Genomic DNA, 16,172 nt, shown 5'->3' on the forward strand with positions numbered 1-16,172 from the left:
CTGCTCTGCCCCCAGCTGCGCACGGACTCGGAGAAGCGCTCACTGGCAGAGAGCGGCCTGAGCTGGTACGGTGAGGGTGACGAGAAGGCACCCAAGAAGCTGGACTACGACAGCAGCAGCCTCAAGATGGAGCATGGCTCCTCCAAGTGGCGGCGGGAGCCCTCGGAGGGTGGAGAGGAGGGGTCCAAGGGTGGTGAGCTGAAGAAGCCTGTCAGCCTGGGCACCCCGGGCTCCCTCAAGAAGGGCAAGACTCCTCCAGTGGCTGTGACCTCCCCCATCACTCATATGGCCCAGAGCACCCTCAAAGTGGCAGGTAAAAACCAGTTTGGGCAGGGTCCAGCTCCTTTAATGGAAAGAATGTTGGGTGCTGTCTTTGTGTGCCTTCCCCAAGCATGTGGGCTATGGGATGGCCTATGGCCATGCTCAGGCCTGGGAGCTGGGTGTGGGCTGGAAGGGGAGGCAGGGCTGTGTTGTGGGCTGCAGGCAGGCTGGGGGTCTGTGCCTGCCCCATGGTCTCATGTCCACACACCAGGCTGGGGAACCGTTGAGTGCACCAAGGGTCTAGCATGTCCCTTCTCCGTCACATCCCTGCAAGTCTGGTGTTCATATCCTGTCTGGGCTTGTTCACTTCCAAATGTCCCCAAAGCCTCCAGGGACACTAACCTGTCCTTTCTTGCCACCAGGCAAGCCAGAGACCAAAGCCACCGACAAGAGCAAGCTGTCAGTGAAGAACACGGGCCTGCAGCGCTCCTCCTCCGATGCCGGCCGTGACCGCACCGCTGACGCCAAGAAGCCGCCATCAGGGCTCGCACGCCCCTCATCCTCCAGCTCCTTTGGCTACAAGAAACCAGCTCCTGCCACTGGCACGGCCACTGTCATGCAGGCTGGGGGCTCGGCCACTCTTGGCAAGATCCAGAAGAGCTCTGGCATCCCTGTTAAGCCAGTCAGTGGGAGGAAGACAAGCCTCGATGTCTCCAACGCACCTGAGCCTGGGTTCCTGGCACCAGGGGCTCGCTCCAACATCCAGTACCGCAGCCTGCCCCGGCCGGCCAAGTCCAGCTCCATGAGCGTGACCGGGGGCCGCAGCGCAGCCCGGCCGGTCAGCAGCAGCATTGACCCCAGCCTGCTGAGCACCAAGCCGGGTGGCATCTCGGTGTCGCGGCTCAAGGAGCCATCCAAGGTTGGCACTGGCCGTGGCACACCGGCCCCTGTGAACCAGACAGACCGTGAGAAGGAGAAGGCCAAGGCCAAGGCAGTGGCACTTGACTCTGAGTGCAGCACCCTGAAGAGTGCCAGCTCACCTGAGAGCACCCCAAAAGCCCAGGCCAACCTCCCGCCAGCAGCCAAGGTGGCTGAGTTGCCCCCTACACCTCTCAGGTATGGTCCTTCTACCTCTGAGGGCAGCAGGTGCCTGGCATGGCTCTGTCCAGACCAGTACCTGAGTCTCACCTGTTTCCTTACCCATTTTCCCCCTCCAGAGCAGCTGCCAAGACCTACGTGAAGCCTCCCTCGCTGGCCAACTTGGACAAGGTCAACTCCAACAGCTTGGACTTGCCCTCCTCCAGCGAGCTGCACACCCCACACACTGCCAAGCTCCAGGACCTGCATCCAGCTGGTGGGCACCTTGCGCCCTGCTTCAGCCCCAGCCCTGCCCCCATCCTCAACATCAACTCGGCGAGCTTCTCCCAGGGCCTGGAGCTCATGGGTGGCTTCAGTGTCCCCAAAGAGGGCAGGATGTACCCCAAGCTCTCTGGCCTTCACCGCAGCATGGAATCCCTGCAGATGCCCATGAGTCTGCCCAGTGCCTTTTCAGGGGGCAGCACCACCACCACTGCCCCTGCTGCTGCACCCCCTGCCAACACAGAGGAGGAAGAGGAAGAGGAAGAGGCAGGAGAGCTGGGCTGGAGTGGGAGCCCCCGGCTCTCACATCTGGACAGGTATGGCTGGAAGGAGGTTGGTGGGCTGCTGCGGCACCTTCATGGGCACACGTTGCTCCCTGCTGTTCCGCCATGTCCTTTGCCTGCTTCAAAGTCTCTTCCTGCTACATTTCCAGGGAAAAGCTCCCTGTTTCTACAGTTCAATCCCCACGGTTCCTTCCCTAGTCTGTGCAGGGATGTCACTGATCTTTCCTTCCCTTCCAGTGCCAACCGCGACAGGAACACACTGCCCAAGAAGGGGTTGAGGTAAAAGAGCCCAAATGACTTTGTGTGGTGCTGTGGTGGGAAGGGGGGGCTTTCCAGGCCAGTTCCCCTGAGCCAGGGAAGCTGGGCTGAGTGCAGTGGGCAGGAGCTGGACGGTGCTGGTCGATCTTACCATGCCTGTCTGCGGCTCCCCAGGTACCAGCTCCACTCCCAGGAGGAGGCCAAGGAGCGGCGCCACTCCCACGCGGTCAGCGGCCTGCCCGAGTCGGACGAGCAGCAGGAGCTGCCCTCGCCCCCCGCCCTCCCCATGGCGCTGGTCGGGAAGGGCCCGCTCACCAGCATTGGTCAGTGCCCTCGCTGCCAGCCCCTTCCCTCCTGCTCCCCCTGCTCCCTGTGTGATGTGCTGGTGCTCCCCTGGGCGCTGCTTGTCTCCTTGACACCACCAACACCAGCACCTGGTGCTTTGGGTGCTGGACTGGGACCAGGGATGTCCATCACCTCTGCTTCAGGGCATCTTATCCACCTTTGGGCCTCAGGCCATAACTGCTCCTCTGGGGGTGTCTGGCAGGGCAAGACACCTTGCCCTGATCTGACCAGGACCTGCATGTTCCTGGAGGGTTTGAGGGGGTCCAGGCAGACAAGTTGGGGCAGCAGGCTCCACCCCTGCACCTGCCAGTGTTGGGCCTTGGCATAGTGATATCCACTTGGCCCTGGGGTAATGGATTTGTTTTTCAGCCCTGTGATTACCTTGATGCTGGTGTCCAGGTCTTCCCAGCATCAACCTGCCTTTTAGCTTTCCCCAGCCCCTCCCTGCTTTGGGACCACAATCCCTGCTTCCTCACTGCATCACAGCTCTCGTGGATTGCTCCCAGTCCTGCTTCCCCATCCTGATGGCAGGTCCCCAGCGTGGCTCTGACCCTGCCTCCTCCCTGCTTTCTCCTTGCAGTGAGCCCCACTGCCACCACAGCCCCGCGGATCACCCGCTCCAACAGCATCCCCACCCACGACTCCACCTTCGAGCTGTACAGCACCTCCCAGATGGGCAGCACCCTCTCCCTGGCCGACAAGTCCAAGGGCATGATCCGCTCGGGCTCTTTCCGGGACCCTGTGGACGATGGTGAGAATGTGCTGTGCTCCTGCCCAGGCAGAGGAGGCTGCAGAGGGTTGGTGGGGCTCCCTGCACCCTTGTCCCTTCCTGCTGGTGCTGCCATGGCATTGTTGGATGGGTGGCTGTGTCCCGTTTTTGGCATCAGAGCAGGGACAGCAACGCTGAGGGCTCTGTTGGACTCTATGCTGGCATCAGCCCTGGGTCTGCCCTGACCCCCATGGGTACTCAGTGTCCTTGGGTTGCCCCCAGGGTGCTGTGACACTGGGAAGGAGGGGATCCAAGCAGACAGGGAGGGCAGCAGAGCCCCTGGGTTCCCCAGAGAGGAGGGTGCAGGTGGAGGGCATGCCCTGAGAAATGAGCAGTGCTGAGCAGCTGCCATCCCACCCTGTACCTCCCCCAGGCCCCCCCTGAGAGCCCAGTCACTAGGTGTGCCCTGACCTGTTGGCCCTGGGTGCTGCTCTCCAGGGCACCCTGACAGCTCGGGTTTTCCTGTGTTGCAGTTCATGGATCGGTGCTGTCCCTGGCCTCCAGCGCGTCCTCCACCTACTCCTCCGTAAGAGCCGCCTCCGTGCTGCTGTGCTGCTTTGTGCATGGCTGGGGGATCCGGGTGGGACTGGGGGGGGCTCTGTGCATGCCTCTGCCTGCTGCTGAGCCTGTCTGTGCCTCGCTGCCCCCCTGACTGCCTGCCTCTGTCTGTCTGTCCCTCTCTGCTCTCACGCTGCCAGGCTGAGGAGAAGATGCAGTCTGAGGTGAGCCCACACCCTTTGCTCACGCCTGCCCCTGCCCCCAGTGAGGGCAGTGCCTGGCCCCTCTCATCTCTGCTCTCTCCCCACAGCAAATCCGCAAGCTGCGCCGCGAGCTGGAGTCCTCACAGGAGAAGGTGGCCACACTGACGTCCCAGCTGTCTGCTAACGTGAGTCCCCATGGGAGCCCCTATGGGGCACCCCACTCCATCCCTGCAGGGCGTAGGGCTGGTGCTGGATGTGCCCATGGAAGCCCTGATTTCCCTTCAGCCTTTTGCATCCCACACCTGGCAGCGGGTGCTCACCTGTCCATGGGTTTTTGCCCAGATGTTGGGGCTCACCTGTTTCTCCGCTTCTCCCAGGCCAACCTGGTGGCGGCCTTTGAGCAGAGCCTGGTGAGCATGACATCCCGCCTGCGGCACCTGGCTGAGACCGCCGAGGAGAAGGTGGGTGTGCTGTGGGGCTGGTGGATGCTGGACTTGGGAGATTGCCCCAAGGGTGCTCTTGAGTGGGCACTCCATGGCTCCCAACTCTGCTGCCCCAGGACACGGAGCTGCTGGACCTGCGAGAGACCATTGACTTCCTGAAGAAGAAGAACTCAGAGGCCCAGGCTGTGATCCAGGGTGCTCTGAATGGCACTGATGTCACCCCCAAAGGTAAGGCATGATGCTACAGCCCTTCCTGATTTGGGATGCTCCTGCTGGGACTGGCACAGGGCCCCAGGGCACACCCTCTCGTGGGGGAAGTTCATTTGGCGGCAGGGTGCCCCAGGCAGCAGCTTTTCTCCACCTGGGATCCTTGAGAATCTGAAACCAGGAATGTACAGCCAGAGCTGTCACCATGGGAGGTCACAGTGCTGGCATGTAGGGGAATGGTTGTTTGTCAATCTTGGGAGACCTTGCCAGGCCCTTTGCCAACAGCCAGTTTTGCCTGCTGCTATTCACTTTGTTCCCATAAGTGCTGTTTGTAGCCCCAAAACCCCATTGTGAGTGCAAGGAGCTGTCAGGAAGATGGTCTGGGACAGCAGCAGGATGATATGTGCCCTGGGCATCTCCCTGGCAGTGCCCATGTGGTGTCTGAGTCCCACGTCATTGTTACAAGGTGGCTTCAAGAGCTCAGAAGGTGTTGGGTGGGAGGAGGAATTGGGTGTAGGGAGGAGGGACCATAGGGTGCTCTGGTTTTGGGACAGTTGCAGGTAACTGATCCCTCCTTTCCCAATCTCTCCTGCTTCTCTGGTGGACCCCAGAGCTACGCATCAAGCGGCAGAACTCCTCTGACAGCATCTCCAGCCTCAACAGCATCACCAGCCACTCCAGCATCGGCAGCAGCAAGGACGCTGACGCCAAGAAGAAGAAGAAGAAGAGCTGGGTGGGTTGGATGGGGCACTGGCAGGAGAAGTGGGGCTTGGGGAGCCACTGGCAGGGTCTGCTCAAGGTCAGCCCCACAAACCAACTGCTCTCAGTCTGCCTTGGCATTGGGGTGTTGGTGCTCCCTGTCCTCTGGGGACAGCAGTGGTGAGGAGAGTGTAACTGCCATGGATTTGTGTCTTGAATTGTTGGCTGGGACTTCTCCAGCCCCTTCAGGAGTTTCCCAGCCCTGGCCCTGCATGCCTGCTTCCTTGTGTATTTCCCCATGTCTCCCTCCTGCGCACGCAGGCTCTGACAGTGTGGAGGGCTGGCACCTCGGCCGGGCAGCTCCTTCCCTGCACCAGGCAGCTCTGAGCTGGATGTGCAATTAAGTCTTGCTTTGTTTTGTTTCTCTTCCCCTATGCTGACCTCAACCCTTTTTTTCCAGGTGTATGAGGTAAGTCCCACGGTGTCCAATCCACCTGTGCCCAGCCAGGGCCTTTGCTCCATTTCATGGGACGGTGCTCATACACTCCCCATCCCATCCATCCCACTGGCACTAACCCCAGCACAGGCCATCCTGGGTCCCCAGCCAGGCTGTGCCCACCTTGGCTGCTTCCTTTGATGCTAAGGACAAATATGCACCCACAAGGAGGGCCTTGAACTGCCATAGACAGACAGCAGGAAAGGCTCACATGGGACCTGCCCCATGGATGGGAACAGTCCCCTTCTTGCCTAGGGAAGGCAGGCACTCTCCTGACTTCCTGTAACTGGATCTTTTGGGATGGAGGCCTTGGTGCAGCCCTGCCAGTGTCACTGAGGACACTGGAGTGCACTGCCCATCTCTGCCTCTCCAGGGCTGCCTGATGTGGTCTCAAGTGGCTCTGTCTCTGCCAGCACCCACATAGGTCTCAGTGTTTCCCTGCTCCCACCATCAGCAGAGCTGGATACCTACTTTGTTTACAATGCAATGCTTTTGCTTTTGGGAACACCCTAGAGCAGTCTGCTAGTTCCTGTGGGGATTGGGACAGATCCAGTGTGCTCACCATCCCTTCTTTCTCCCACCTTCCCTTGGAGCAGGCCCTGGCAGTCCAGGGCACATGTTGTGAGCCCAGGGTGCTCGTCCTGCTGCTCTCCAACCTGCTGGTGGGACCCAGTTTGGGTCTAGTTTGTGCAGTGTCCATCCCCCTTCCTGGCCCCAGCCCACTGCTCACCCACCACTGCTCTGTGTGTGCTGTGTGCATGCTGCATGCTCAGGTGAGACACCTGCATGCTCTGTGGAGGGCTGGCTACCCCTCTGTGCTTCCAGCAGGATCCACGGGGCAGAGGGAGGTGTGGGGCAGGACCCTGGCTCGGTAGTGGCTGGAGCAAGGGACATCCCTGAAATAAATGCCTCTTGCTGAAATGGCTGTGGTGGGGTGAATGTGGGGATGGATTGGCCGTTCTTGATGGACCAGGGTGTTGGTGCCATGCCTGAACAGCCTGGTGTAGGTGCTGGTGGGGAGCAGGGCTGGGAGACATCCTGACCAGGACATAGGTCCCACTCTTTGGGGCTCTGGTGCCATCCAGGCTGGGGTGAGTGTTGCCCAAAGGGCTGTGCCAGCAGAGTGGGGTCTGGCTGCAGCCTTCCCCAGCATGGTGGAGGTGCTCCCTCTGTGGTGGGTGTGGTTGTACTGGTCCCAGCTCAGACTGTCTGTGGGTCCTGGACAGACAGGCCAGGTCTCTGCTTGTGAGGCTGCACTTTGGACTGTCTCTAACAAGTTTTCCTTCTCCTGTAGCTACGCAGCTCCTTCAATAAGGCCTTCAGCATCAAGAAGGGCCCCAAGTCGGCTTCGTCCTACTCTGACATAGAGGAGATCGCCACGCCAGACTCGTCAGCCCCCTCCTCCCCCAAGCTACAGCATGGCTCCACAGAGACTGCCTCGCCCTCCATCAAGTCCTCCACATCCTCCTCCGTGGGCATTGACACGGCTGAGTACGTGGGGCCAGGGAGGGCAAGTGGCAGGGGCAGCAGGCTCCTGCCAGGGACATGTGTGAGACCTGGTCTCTCCCTTGGCCTAGGCTCTTCCAGGCCCACAGTGAGGGTGAGCCTGAGAAGAAGGAGGTGTCAGAGCTGCGGTCAGAGCTGTGGGAGAAGGAGATGAAGCTGACAGACATCCGCCTGGAGGCCCTTAACTCGGCCCACCAGCTGGAGCAGCTGCGGGAGACCATGCACAACATGCAGGTGAGGACCCCTGCCAGCAGCCTGGCTGCTCTCAGTACCAAGGTGCCCACAGTCCCTGCATTCTCACCACCATGCTGCACCCCAGAGTGCTGCTGGTGTACAGCTTGTTACCCTGTGCCTTGCCTTGTTGTGCCTCAGCTGGAGGTGGATCTCCTGAAGGCTGAGAATGACCGTCTCAAGGTGGCCCCTGGGCCTTCAGCAGTGCTAGGTGCTGTTCCCAGCCACATCACGAGCACATCGGCCTCCTCTTCACCACGGCGCTCCTTGGGTCTCACCATTGGTCACGCCTTCAGCCCCAGCCCGGGGGATGCAGGTAGGGGTGATAGAGCTGCTGGCAGATGGGGAAGGGCTGGATAGGGAGGAGTGTGTGTGGTGGCAATGTGCTGCTGCTCACCTGGAGTGAGCAGAGGATCTGTTGTGCTGCTGGTGCTGCTGTTGGCCGCAGCAGGATTTGCTTCTGGCTGGGCACAGCCAGGCCTGGTGGCTCAGCTCTGGCAAGCACAGCCTCACTGCTCCATCCCCAGACATGTCCCCCATGGATGCTGTCAGCGCTGGCACCCAGAAGGATGAGCTGACACTGCGGATTGTGGTGCGCATGCCACCCCAGCACATCATCAAGGGGGTGAGTGTGGGTTCTATGGGGAGCTTGACCTGTCACGGTGTCATGGCCCTGACAAAGGGGCAAAGGATGCCTCCCAGGGCTGGATGTGGTGCTGCAGCACTGCACACTTCTACCTTGGCTCCTAGGACCTCAAGCAGCAGGAGTTTTTCTTGGGCTGGACCAAGGTGAGCGGGAAGGTAGACTGGAAGATGCTGGATGAGGCTGTCTGCCAGGTCTTCAAGGTAGGAGCAAAAAGAGCACTCTTTAGAGAGCCATCCTTTGACACTGCTCCACCAGGCCTGCTATTCTTGGCCCAGGTCCTCTCCAAGCTCTCTTGGAACTGCTGTCTGACAGCCCTGTCCTTCTCCATGTAGGATTACATCACTAAGATGGATCCTGCATCCACGCTGGGGCTCAGCACCGAGTCCATCTACGGCTACAGCATCAGCCACATCAAGCGGGTGCTGGACACGGAGCCGCCGGAGCTGCCGCTGTGCCGCCGGGGCCTGACCAGCGTTGTTGTGACGCTCAAAGGTCAGTGTGGCAGAGGGGCTCCATGGCTGTGCCATGTCCCTGCTGTCTGGGGGGGTTACAGGGTGTGAGTGGACCCTCAGCCCTCCCCTGCCCACAGGCTTGAAAGAGAAGTGCGTGGACAGCCTGGTGTTCGAAACACTCATCCCCAAGCCCATGATGCAGCACTACATCAGCCTCCTGCTGAAACACCGCCGCCTCATCCTCTCGGGGCCCAGTGGCACCGGCAAGACCTACCTGACCAACCGCCTGGCCGAGTACCTGGTGGAGCGCTCGGGTCGGGACGTCACCGAGGGCATCGTCAGCACCTTCAACATGCACCAGCAGTCCTGCAAGGTGAGGGCACACAGCAGTGTCCCTGTGGGCACTGGTGCCATGGTCCCCATGGCCCTACACGTGACACCCGACCTGTTTGTTCCAGGATCTTCAGCTGTACCTGTCCAACCTGGCCAACCAGATCGACCGGGAGACAGGCACGGCGGACGTGCCGCTGGTGATCCTGCTGGACGACCTCAGCGAGGCGGGCTCCATCAGCGAGCTCGTCAATGGGGCGCTCACCTGCAAGTACCACAAATGGTGAGAGCCCCTCTGCACCCCTCCAGTGCAGCCCCATGGCACACACACGCTCCCCGCTGCTCTCACCGAGGTCACTGGGCTGTAGGGATGAGGCTGCACATGTCTGCTGTGACCAGATCAGCTCTGCCTTGGGCAGGGGTGACTCAGAGGCTTTTTCTCATGAATCTTTTCTCTCTGTCAATCACTCAGTCCGTATATTATTGGCACTACCAACCAGCCTGTGAAGATGACCCCAAACCATGGCCTCCATCTCAGCTTCAGGTAGGAATTGTACATCCCTGGGGATCATCTTTGTGCAGTTTTGGGGGACAGAAGCCATCACTTGCCATCACAGAACACACACCTGAGTGTGTTTGTGGTCACATCTATGGCTGGGGACCCTGATTAGGATTGAGCCCCCAGGCCTGTCCCTGCCATCCCAAAAGGACCTGATATTCCCCAGCCTCAGACAAATGCAGGGTGGGGATGCAAGGAGGGCCTCAAGAGTGCTGGGGAGCAGGGCAGCTTGTGTGGAGACCCAGTCCTGACCACTGGAGTCCTCTCCCAGGATGCTGACCTTCTCCAACAACGTGGAGCCAGCCAATGGCTTCCTGGTGCGCTACCTGCGGCGGAAGCTGCTGGAGTCGGACACGGACATCAATGCCAACAAGGAGGAGCTGCTGCGGGTGCTGGACTGGGTGCCCAAGCTCTGGTACCATTTGCACACCTTCCTGGAAAAACACAGCACATCCGACTTCCTCATCGGTACGGCCTTGCCTCACCTTCCTCCTCTGCCCCAGGCTGTGAGGAGCCTTGGGGACTGGGACCAAACCCTCCCTGGGGACTGGGACCAAATCCTCCCTGGGAACTGGGACCAAGCCCTCCCAGAGGAGCTCGGGGGGGTTGATGTGTTCCCTGTGTCTCCCAGTCCCACAAACCACAGCTGGTGGGTGATGCACACAAGCGTTGCTCTTCTCTGGGTGGTCTTTGTTCCTTTGGGAGCTGTCACTATGGGTGTCAGCCAAGGCTGCCAGTCCTCCCAGCACCCTTCCCTGGGCATGGAGGAGCTGTGTTTTCCCAGGTTAATCCCCCATGCCTCACCAGGCTTTTGGGGGATAGATTGAACTTGGCAGCCCCCTTCCTTGCCTGGGAGATGCTGTCTGTCTGCTGTGCAGGTGGATGGTGTCTAGTCACTGTACCCAAGGGCCCCTTTCCAGCCAGGTGTGCCCACCTCAGTGCTCTGAGCCTCAGGCCCAGTGATTGGAGGAGGGGCACCCAGCTCCCATTTCCACTGTCTGCCTTCCCCCCGCAGGTCCCTGCTTCTTTCTGTCCTGCCCTATTGGAATTGAGGATTTCAGGACCTGGTTCATCGACCTGTGGAACAATTCCATCATCCCTTACCTGCAGGAGGGGGCAAAAGATGGGCTCAAGGTAGCCAGTGCTGCTGGCACATGAGAGCACAAAGCAGGGTGGGGACACAGTGATACAGCCATCATGGGTCGGGGGCAGAGGGGAGGCCCTGGGATGGTGGGTGTAAATCTCTGTCAATCCCTGTACCATGTGGCTGCTGTGGCACATGGCACTGTCCTGGGGGGCTCAGGGTGCCACATTGCTGGCTCTGGCATGTGCTGAGGGCATGGCTGCCCCTTGATCCCTGCCACAGGTGCATGGGCAGAAGGCAGCCTGGGAGGACCCCGTGGAGTGGGTGCGGGACACCCTGCCCTGGCCGTCAGCACAGCAGGACCAGTCCAAGCTGTACCACCTGCCCCCGCCCACCATCGGGCCCCAGAGCACCGTGTCCCCCCCTGAGGAGCGCACCGTGAAGGACACCACGCCCAGCTCCCTGGACTCGGACCCGCTGGTAGGCTGGCCAGCAGGAGGGGCTGGGAGGAGCTGGTGGCAGAGCAGGGCGGAGCTTTGCTTTCCCAGTTAATTCTCAGTGTAAAAAGCCTGATTTGGGGATGCAGAAACAGTGCTCCCAGGAGGAGCAGTGGGTGAGGGGTGGTGGCACTGGCACGTGGGCTGCACACCAGGACACCCGGTGACATACCAGTGAAAGGGCACAACATGACACTCCACGAGGCATCATGTCCATGTGCACAGCCACAGACAGGCACACATGCTCCTACATGTCCTGATGTGTCACCTGGAGAGGCTGCTGGCTCCACAGGTGATGCCAGCTGATGCTGCTTTGGCACACTAAGTCTTGAGCATTCCAGCTGTGCTCGAGGCTGGATCCTGGCACAAGGGAGGGATTTTGCAGCATCTCTGGGACTTGCTTTACCCTCTAAGGAGCTTTCCAGCAAGGCTGGTTTGGGAGGGCAAGAAGGGCCAAGTGGCCTCCCCAGTCACCTGTGGGCCTTGTGTCCCCCTCGGGCTCCTGCCATGCTCCTGTCCCCACAGATGGCCATGCTGCTGAAGCTCCAGGAAGCTGCCAACTACATTGAGTCTCCAGACCGTGAGACCATGGTGGACCCCGACCTGCAGTCGACTCTGTGAGGCCCAGATGTGCCAGCCCAGGTGGAGGCGAGCTGCTGCTGGGCTGCTCTCCTTTTCCTTTGGCATCCAGGAGCGTGGGGCTGGCGAGCAAGCGGAGAGGAGAAGAGCAGGGCTCTGGCGTGTCCTGGTGGAACCTGGGGAAACTCGGCTCATCCGTGAAAGAGCACGAGTTACCATCTCCCCTCCCAGCCCTGGGGGTAGGAGAATCCTGGTTTCTCTTCTTGGTTTTTTTCTGTCTCTATTGCAAACTCTTGGGCTTTGGGACCAAGGCAACCCTGAGGCTGAGCCCCGCTCCCGGGAGCTGCAGGAAGGCCCCTGCGTGGGGCAGGGACCCCGCGGGAGCCACCTGGGCCACAGCTGGGGGCACGGGAGGAGCTGGGGCTGCAGGGTGAGCACATGGGCACGAGGGGCTCTGGCTCCCTCTGTGCCCGCTGGGCCAAGCCACAGGAGTCTCCACTGTGGAGCTCCCACCCCGTGCCAGCCAAGGGCAGCACGGCTCTGGCTGCTCTCTGTGCATTCCCTGTTCCACCTGCAGCCGCTGTGACCAGCCCAAAACCCTGCTTTTCTTATTTTATTTTGGTTCCCCCTTCCCCTTTTCCTTTGGCCGAGTCCAGACTTTGCTTTGGTCCCTTTTTTTGTTCTGGTACTTCACTCTCCTGGCCTGGAGCCTGTGGCCTGGTGCCTACTGCTTCCCTGGCAGCAGTGTCCTTCCCCTTTGGTTTCTTTTGCAGCTGTTGGTTCCACCACTCAAACCACCTCTGTCACAAAACTGGTGCTCACTGAACAATCTCCAGTCCCTGAACCCCCCTCTTGGGGCTGCACAGGTTGGCTGAGGTGGGACTTGGAGGCCAGTGTGGAGGCAGGTGGCAGCAGGAGGCTCCCAGAGCAGCCCCTCACATGGCAACTCCCTCCTCCTCCAAGGCACAGGGCACTGGGATGGTGTCTCCCACCAGGCTGGGATGCCACAGAGCATCCCCTCCCTGAGCTCTTGGGGCAAGGGGAGGCTGCTGCTGCTGCCCCATGCCTGAGCAGCTGGATGCCATCCCTGTCTCCTTGGTGGAGGGGGGCCCAACCAACCTCTCATCCCCTTGGTGCTGCCAGGCCTGGGGCTGTGGGTCAATGAGCCTGGGGTTGCTCCCCACGCTGCCTGCTCCCCCTGGCCTTGTGCCTTCCTGTAGCCTGGCAGGGTCTGTGTTGGTGCTCTGGGGGCACCTGGGGCTGCCATGTGTCCTCCTGGCCTTATCCTGCATTGTCAAAAGGCCAGACTCCACGGAGAGGGTCGGCCCCGGTGCTGCCGTGGTGCCTTAATCTCTGGCCATGCGGGAAGGGGGCACGTGGGGCTTGGGACAATGCTTTCACAGCCTGCTCCAGTATCCTCTGTCCCCAAAGCCAGCTTGGCTGGATGGAATGAAGGTGCTGGGACTGTTGCCTGCAGCACCCTCACTGGCCTGTCCCCAGCCATGGCTGTGGGGTGCCCTGCAGGTCTGCACTCCCATCCTGTGCCCACTTGGGCTCTGGGGGCCCCCTCCCTGCTGCCCTCCATCTCAGCCCCCATATTCTTCTGGGGCCCTGGAGAGACATATGAGGAGAGGTGACCCCAGGGCCAGATCACCTGAGCCCACCCTGTCCCCAAGCTCTGCCAGGCTGGGGACTGGGCAGCCTCAGCCCCCTGTGCTGCAGCTGGTGTGGCCTTCAGGGACCCCCCACACCCCTCTGGACGGGCATTTCCCGCAGTGCCCCCGGAGGCTGCCGCCCCCTCTGCCCTCGGTGCTCTTGGCCGGTGTTTCCCGCCTCGCCGCCCCATGGTGCTCACTCCTCCCACTCCTCCGTCTGTCCGACAGCCTCCTGCTGCCTCCGGGGCCAGCCAGCCCGGCCCCTCCCCGCGGGGATCTCCGGGATCTCTTCCCCATGCTGGCTTGGGCGTTAGGGCTTTCTGTTCGCCTTCTCTTCTGTCGAGGACTCGCTGTACATAGATCCGTCGTGGAACGCCCTGTGTGGGTTGGGGGGGCCCGGCCCTGCGCCTTGTCCCTGGTTTTGGGTTTTTTTTGTACTCTGTGATGACTGTGCTGTGCTGACTTCTTTTCTGATTGTATGAGACTCCGGCCCGGCAGCCGCTCGAGGTCTGCAATGGGGACGCAGCTGTTCCCTCCAGCCCCTCGCACCCTCCGTGGGACTCTGGTGCCCAGGGAGGGAAGGGACTGATGCACCTTTGGGGGCTGCCCTGTGCCCAGGTGCCCTGAGGAGTCCCGTGGGAGGAGGGGCAGCCTTGCCTGAGCTTTCTTTTCTGACTCCTCCAGGGAGCCACCCAAACCTGGACCAAACTGTAGCCGTCCCCCACTGCTGAGCATCCCCTGGCCTGTGTCCTGCAGGTTTGCCCCATCCCTCCCCAGGTTGGGGCTGCCCCTCGTGCCATCCCCTCGGCCCCAGCAGCTGGAGGTGAGCGGCCCATGAGGTGTTATCCAGGAGGAATCTCCAGGGGAAGGAGAAGGGCCATGGCAGCAGCCCCTGGGATCAGCTGGTGGGGGCTTGGCTGGGCTTACCTGGCAGGAGGGGCCAGGTCCTGCTGGATTCCTCCTGGCTTACACCAAGCACCTCCTGTCCCCAAGGCTGGCAGCTGTCTGGGGCCAACCCCTGGCTGTGGGCTGAGCCCCTCTGTCCCCAGGGAAAGGGTCCAAGGATTGCTTTAACTCATCCTCCTGCCACCTCCAAGGGTGCCCACCACTCCCAAAGGTGCCTGTTGTCCCAAACGGTGCCTGCTGTCCCCAAAGGTGCCCATCACCCCACAAGGTGATATCTGCCACCTCCAGAGGTGCCAGTTGCCCCCAAAGGTGCCCATGGTCCCTGGGAGTCCCCCTGAGGGGCTGGAGGTGGGTGATGCCAGTGCCTCACCCTCCTGCCCCCTCGAGCTGCTGCTGCCTGGTGGCCTGAACCTTACAATTTTAGCTTTTTTCTAATAAACACAACCAACCTTTTTTTAATTAAATAAAAGATGAAATGGACAAATTCCTGTTCTAGATTATCTGTGTAATTGACTGGGTTTTGTGTTTCTTAACTGCATGGTATTCCTGCCGAGGGGTTTTATAGCACTTTTTAAATTTCTCTTTAAGATTTTGGTCCAGATTTCTACTCACGCCTGTCTGTTTTTTGCTTTTTCCTTGCACCCTCCACGTTTGTAAACTCGCTCCATTTTATACCTGATGTTGAGACCCAGCCCCACGTTGTATATAGCTGCGGGAACAATCATAGGGAACAAACAAACACCATCTGGACTCTTTCCACGATTAGTTGTTTTTACTTCAAAGAAATTTTAAAGGAAACATAAAAGGAAGCCAGGAAAAGGCTTGAGGATATTCTGAAAAGACAGAAACAAATCCAGCCCTGCACCAAGTCAGCTCCTGCTGCCCACACTGCCCGCACCAACTGGCATGTCTCTTCTCAGTCGTCTGTCTAACACCATTGGATTCAATAAAGTGATCTCCTGTACTGTCGGCTCCTGGTCCTGTGTCTGTGGCTCTGGCCCTGTGTGGCAGAGGGGAGGGCAGTTGTACACATCATAGAATATGATGGTTTGGGAAGGGACCTTAAACTTCATCTCAGTGGAAGGGACACCTTGGGCTATCCCAGGTTGCTCCAAGTCCCTGGCCTTGAGCATTTCCAGGGATGGGGTGGCCACAGCTTCTCTGGGTAGCCTGAGCCAGGCCTCACCTCCCTCACAGCCAAGAATTCCTCCCCAATATTCCATCTAACCCTGCCCTCTGGCAGTTTGAAGCCATTCCCCCTTGTCCTGTCCCTCCAGGCCCTTGTCCAAAGTCCCTCTCCAGCTCTCTTGGAAGGGAGAGGGACTGGAAGGGGCTCTAAGCCTTCTCTCCAGGCTGAGTATCCCCCAGCTCTCCTAGCCTGTCTCCAGAGCAGAGGGGCTCAAGCCCTCAAAGCATCTCCCTCTGTCCTTGGTAGTTGCTTTTCTGCAAAATATGAAGGGAGCCTGAGTAGAAACGCTCCTGGGTTGAAATCTTGGCTGTTTTCAGGATGCTGGGAACAGTTATAGGGATTGAGGACCTCTCTCCCGAGGTCACACTCCTGTAAAGTCTGGGGTGGGCAGAAATGCTCCTGGTTTGGAATCTTGGCAGTTCAGGACATGGAAAGCAGGAGGTCCCTTTTCTGGGGCGGGGGAGAGAGGTCCTGCCTGAGGTGAGCAGGGGGGAGGAGGGCTCAGGGTGGGTGGGCATTCCCAGGGCCCCTTTTTCCTCACCAGGTCTGGTCTGATCTCCCATTTGAAAGGACATGATGGTGGCAGATGCCACATCGGCACAGGGGGACAGAGGTGGGAGGTGTCCCTTGTGCAAATCCAGTTGCTCTGCCTGCAGCAGAGCACGGCTGGAGGCTGAAGCAGGCAGGGAGAGCTCTCTCTTCCCGCGGAGTCTCCA

At 60.0% G+C, this 16,172-nt stretch overlaps 1 protein-coding gene across 2 annotated transcripts in view; it reads left to right on the plus strand.

The window, feature by feature from the left end:
* The window catches only part of NAV1 (neuron navigator 1), a 58,020-nt gene extending 42,789 nt beyond the window's left edge, over positions 1–15,231 (plus strand). Inside the window, exons 5-29 of one of the 2 annotated variants that reach the window (XM_066565489.1) lie at positions 16–313; positions 684–1,377; positions 1,479–1,937; positions 2,142–2,183; positions 2,337–2,485; positions 3,088–3,258; positions 3,750–3,802; positions 3,975–3,998; positions 4,085–4,162; positions 4,355–4,438; positions 4,537–4,648; positions 5,239–5,360; positions 7,117–7,313; positions 7,400–7,562; positions 7,701–7,875; positions 8,087–8,184; positions 8,310–8,405; positions 8,538–8,697; positions 8,795–9,030; positions 9,116–9,270; positions 9,460–9,531; positions 9,818–10,014; positions 10,562–10,680; positions 10,913–11,110; positions 11,653–15,231. In XM_066565489.1, coding sequence (XP_066421586.1) covers positions 16–313; positions 684–1,377; positions 1,479–1,937; positions 2,142–2,183; positions 2,337–2,485; positions 3,088–3,258; positions 3,750–3,802; positions 3,975–3,998; positions 4,085–4,162; positions 4,355–4,438; positions 4,537–4,648; positions 5,239–5,360; positions 7,117–7,313; positions 7,400–7,562; positions 7,701–7,875; positions 8,087–8,184; positions 8,310–8,405; positions 8,538–8,697; positions 8,795–9,030; positions 9,116–9,270; positions 9,460–9,531; positions 9,818–10,014; positions 10,562–10,680; positions 10,913–11,110; positions 11,653–11,748 — 4,248 coding nt within the window. In that variant the 3' untranslated portion in view covers positions 11,749–15,231. The remainder of the gene's footprint in view (positions 1–15; positions 314–683; positions 1,378–1,478; positions 1,938–2,141; positions 2,184–2,336; positions 2,486–3,087; positions 3,259–3,749; positions 3,803–3,974; positions 3,999–4,084; positions 4,163–4,354; positions 4,439–4,536; positions 4,649–5,238; positions 5,361–7,116; positions 7,314–7,399; positions 7,563–7,700; positions 7,876–8,086; positions 8,185–8,309; positions 8,406–8,537; positions 8,698–8,794; positions 9,031–9,115; positions 9,271–9,459; positions 9,532–9,817; positions 10,015–10,561; positions 10,681–10,912; positions 11,111–11,652) is intronic. The other variant, XM_066565490.1, reaches the window with a different exon arrangement.
* Positions 15,232–16,172: the final 941 nt, after the last annotated feature.

The sequence above is a fragment of the Molothrus aeneus genome, chromosome 24, assembly GCF_037042795.1.
Source record: "Molothrus aeneus isolate 106 chromosome 24, BPBGC_Maene_1.0, whole genome shotgun sequence".
In the NCBI taxonomy this organism is placed as follows: domain Eukaryota; kingdom Metazoa; phylum Chordata; class Aves; order Passeriformes; family Icteridae; genus Molothrus; species Molothrus aeneus.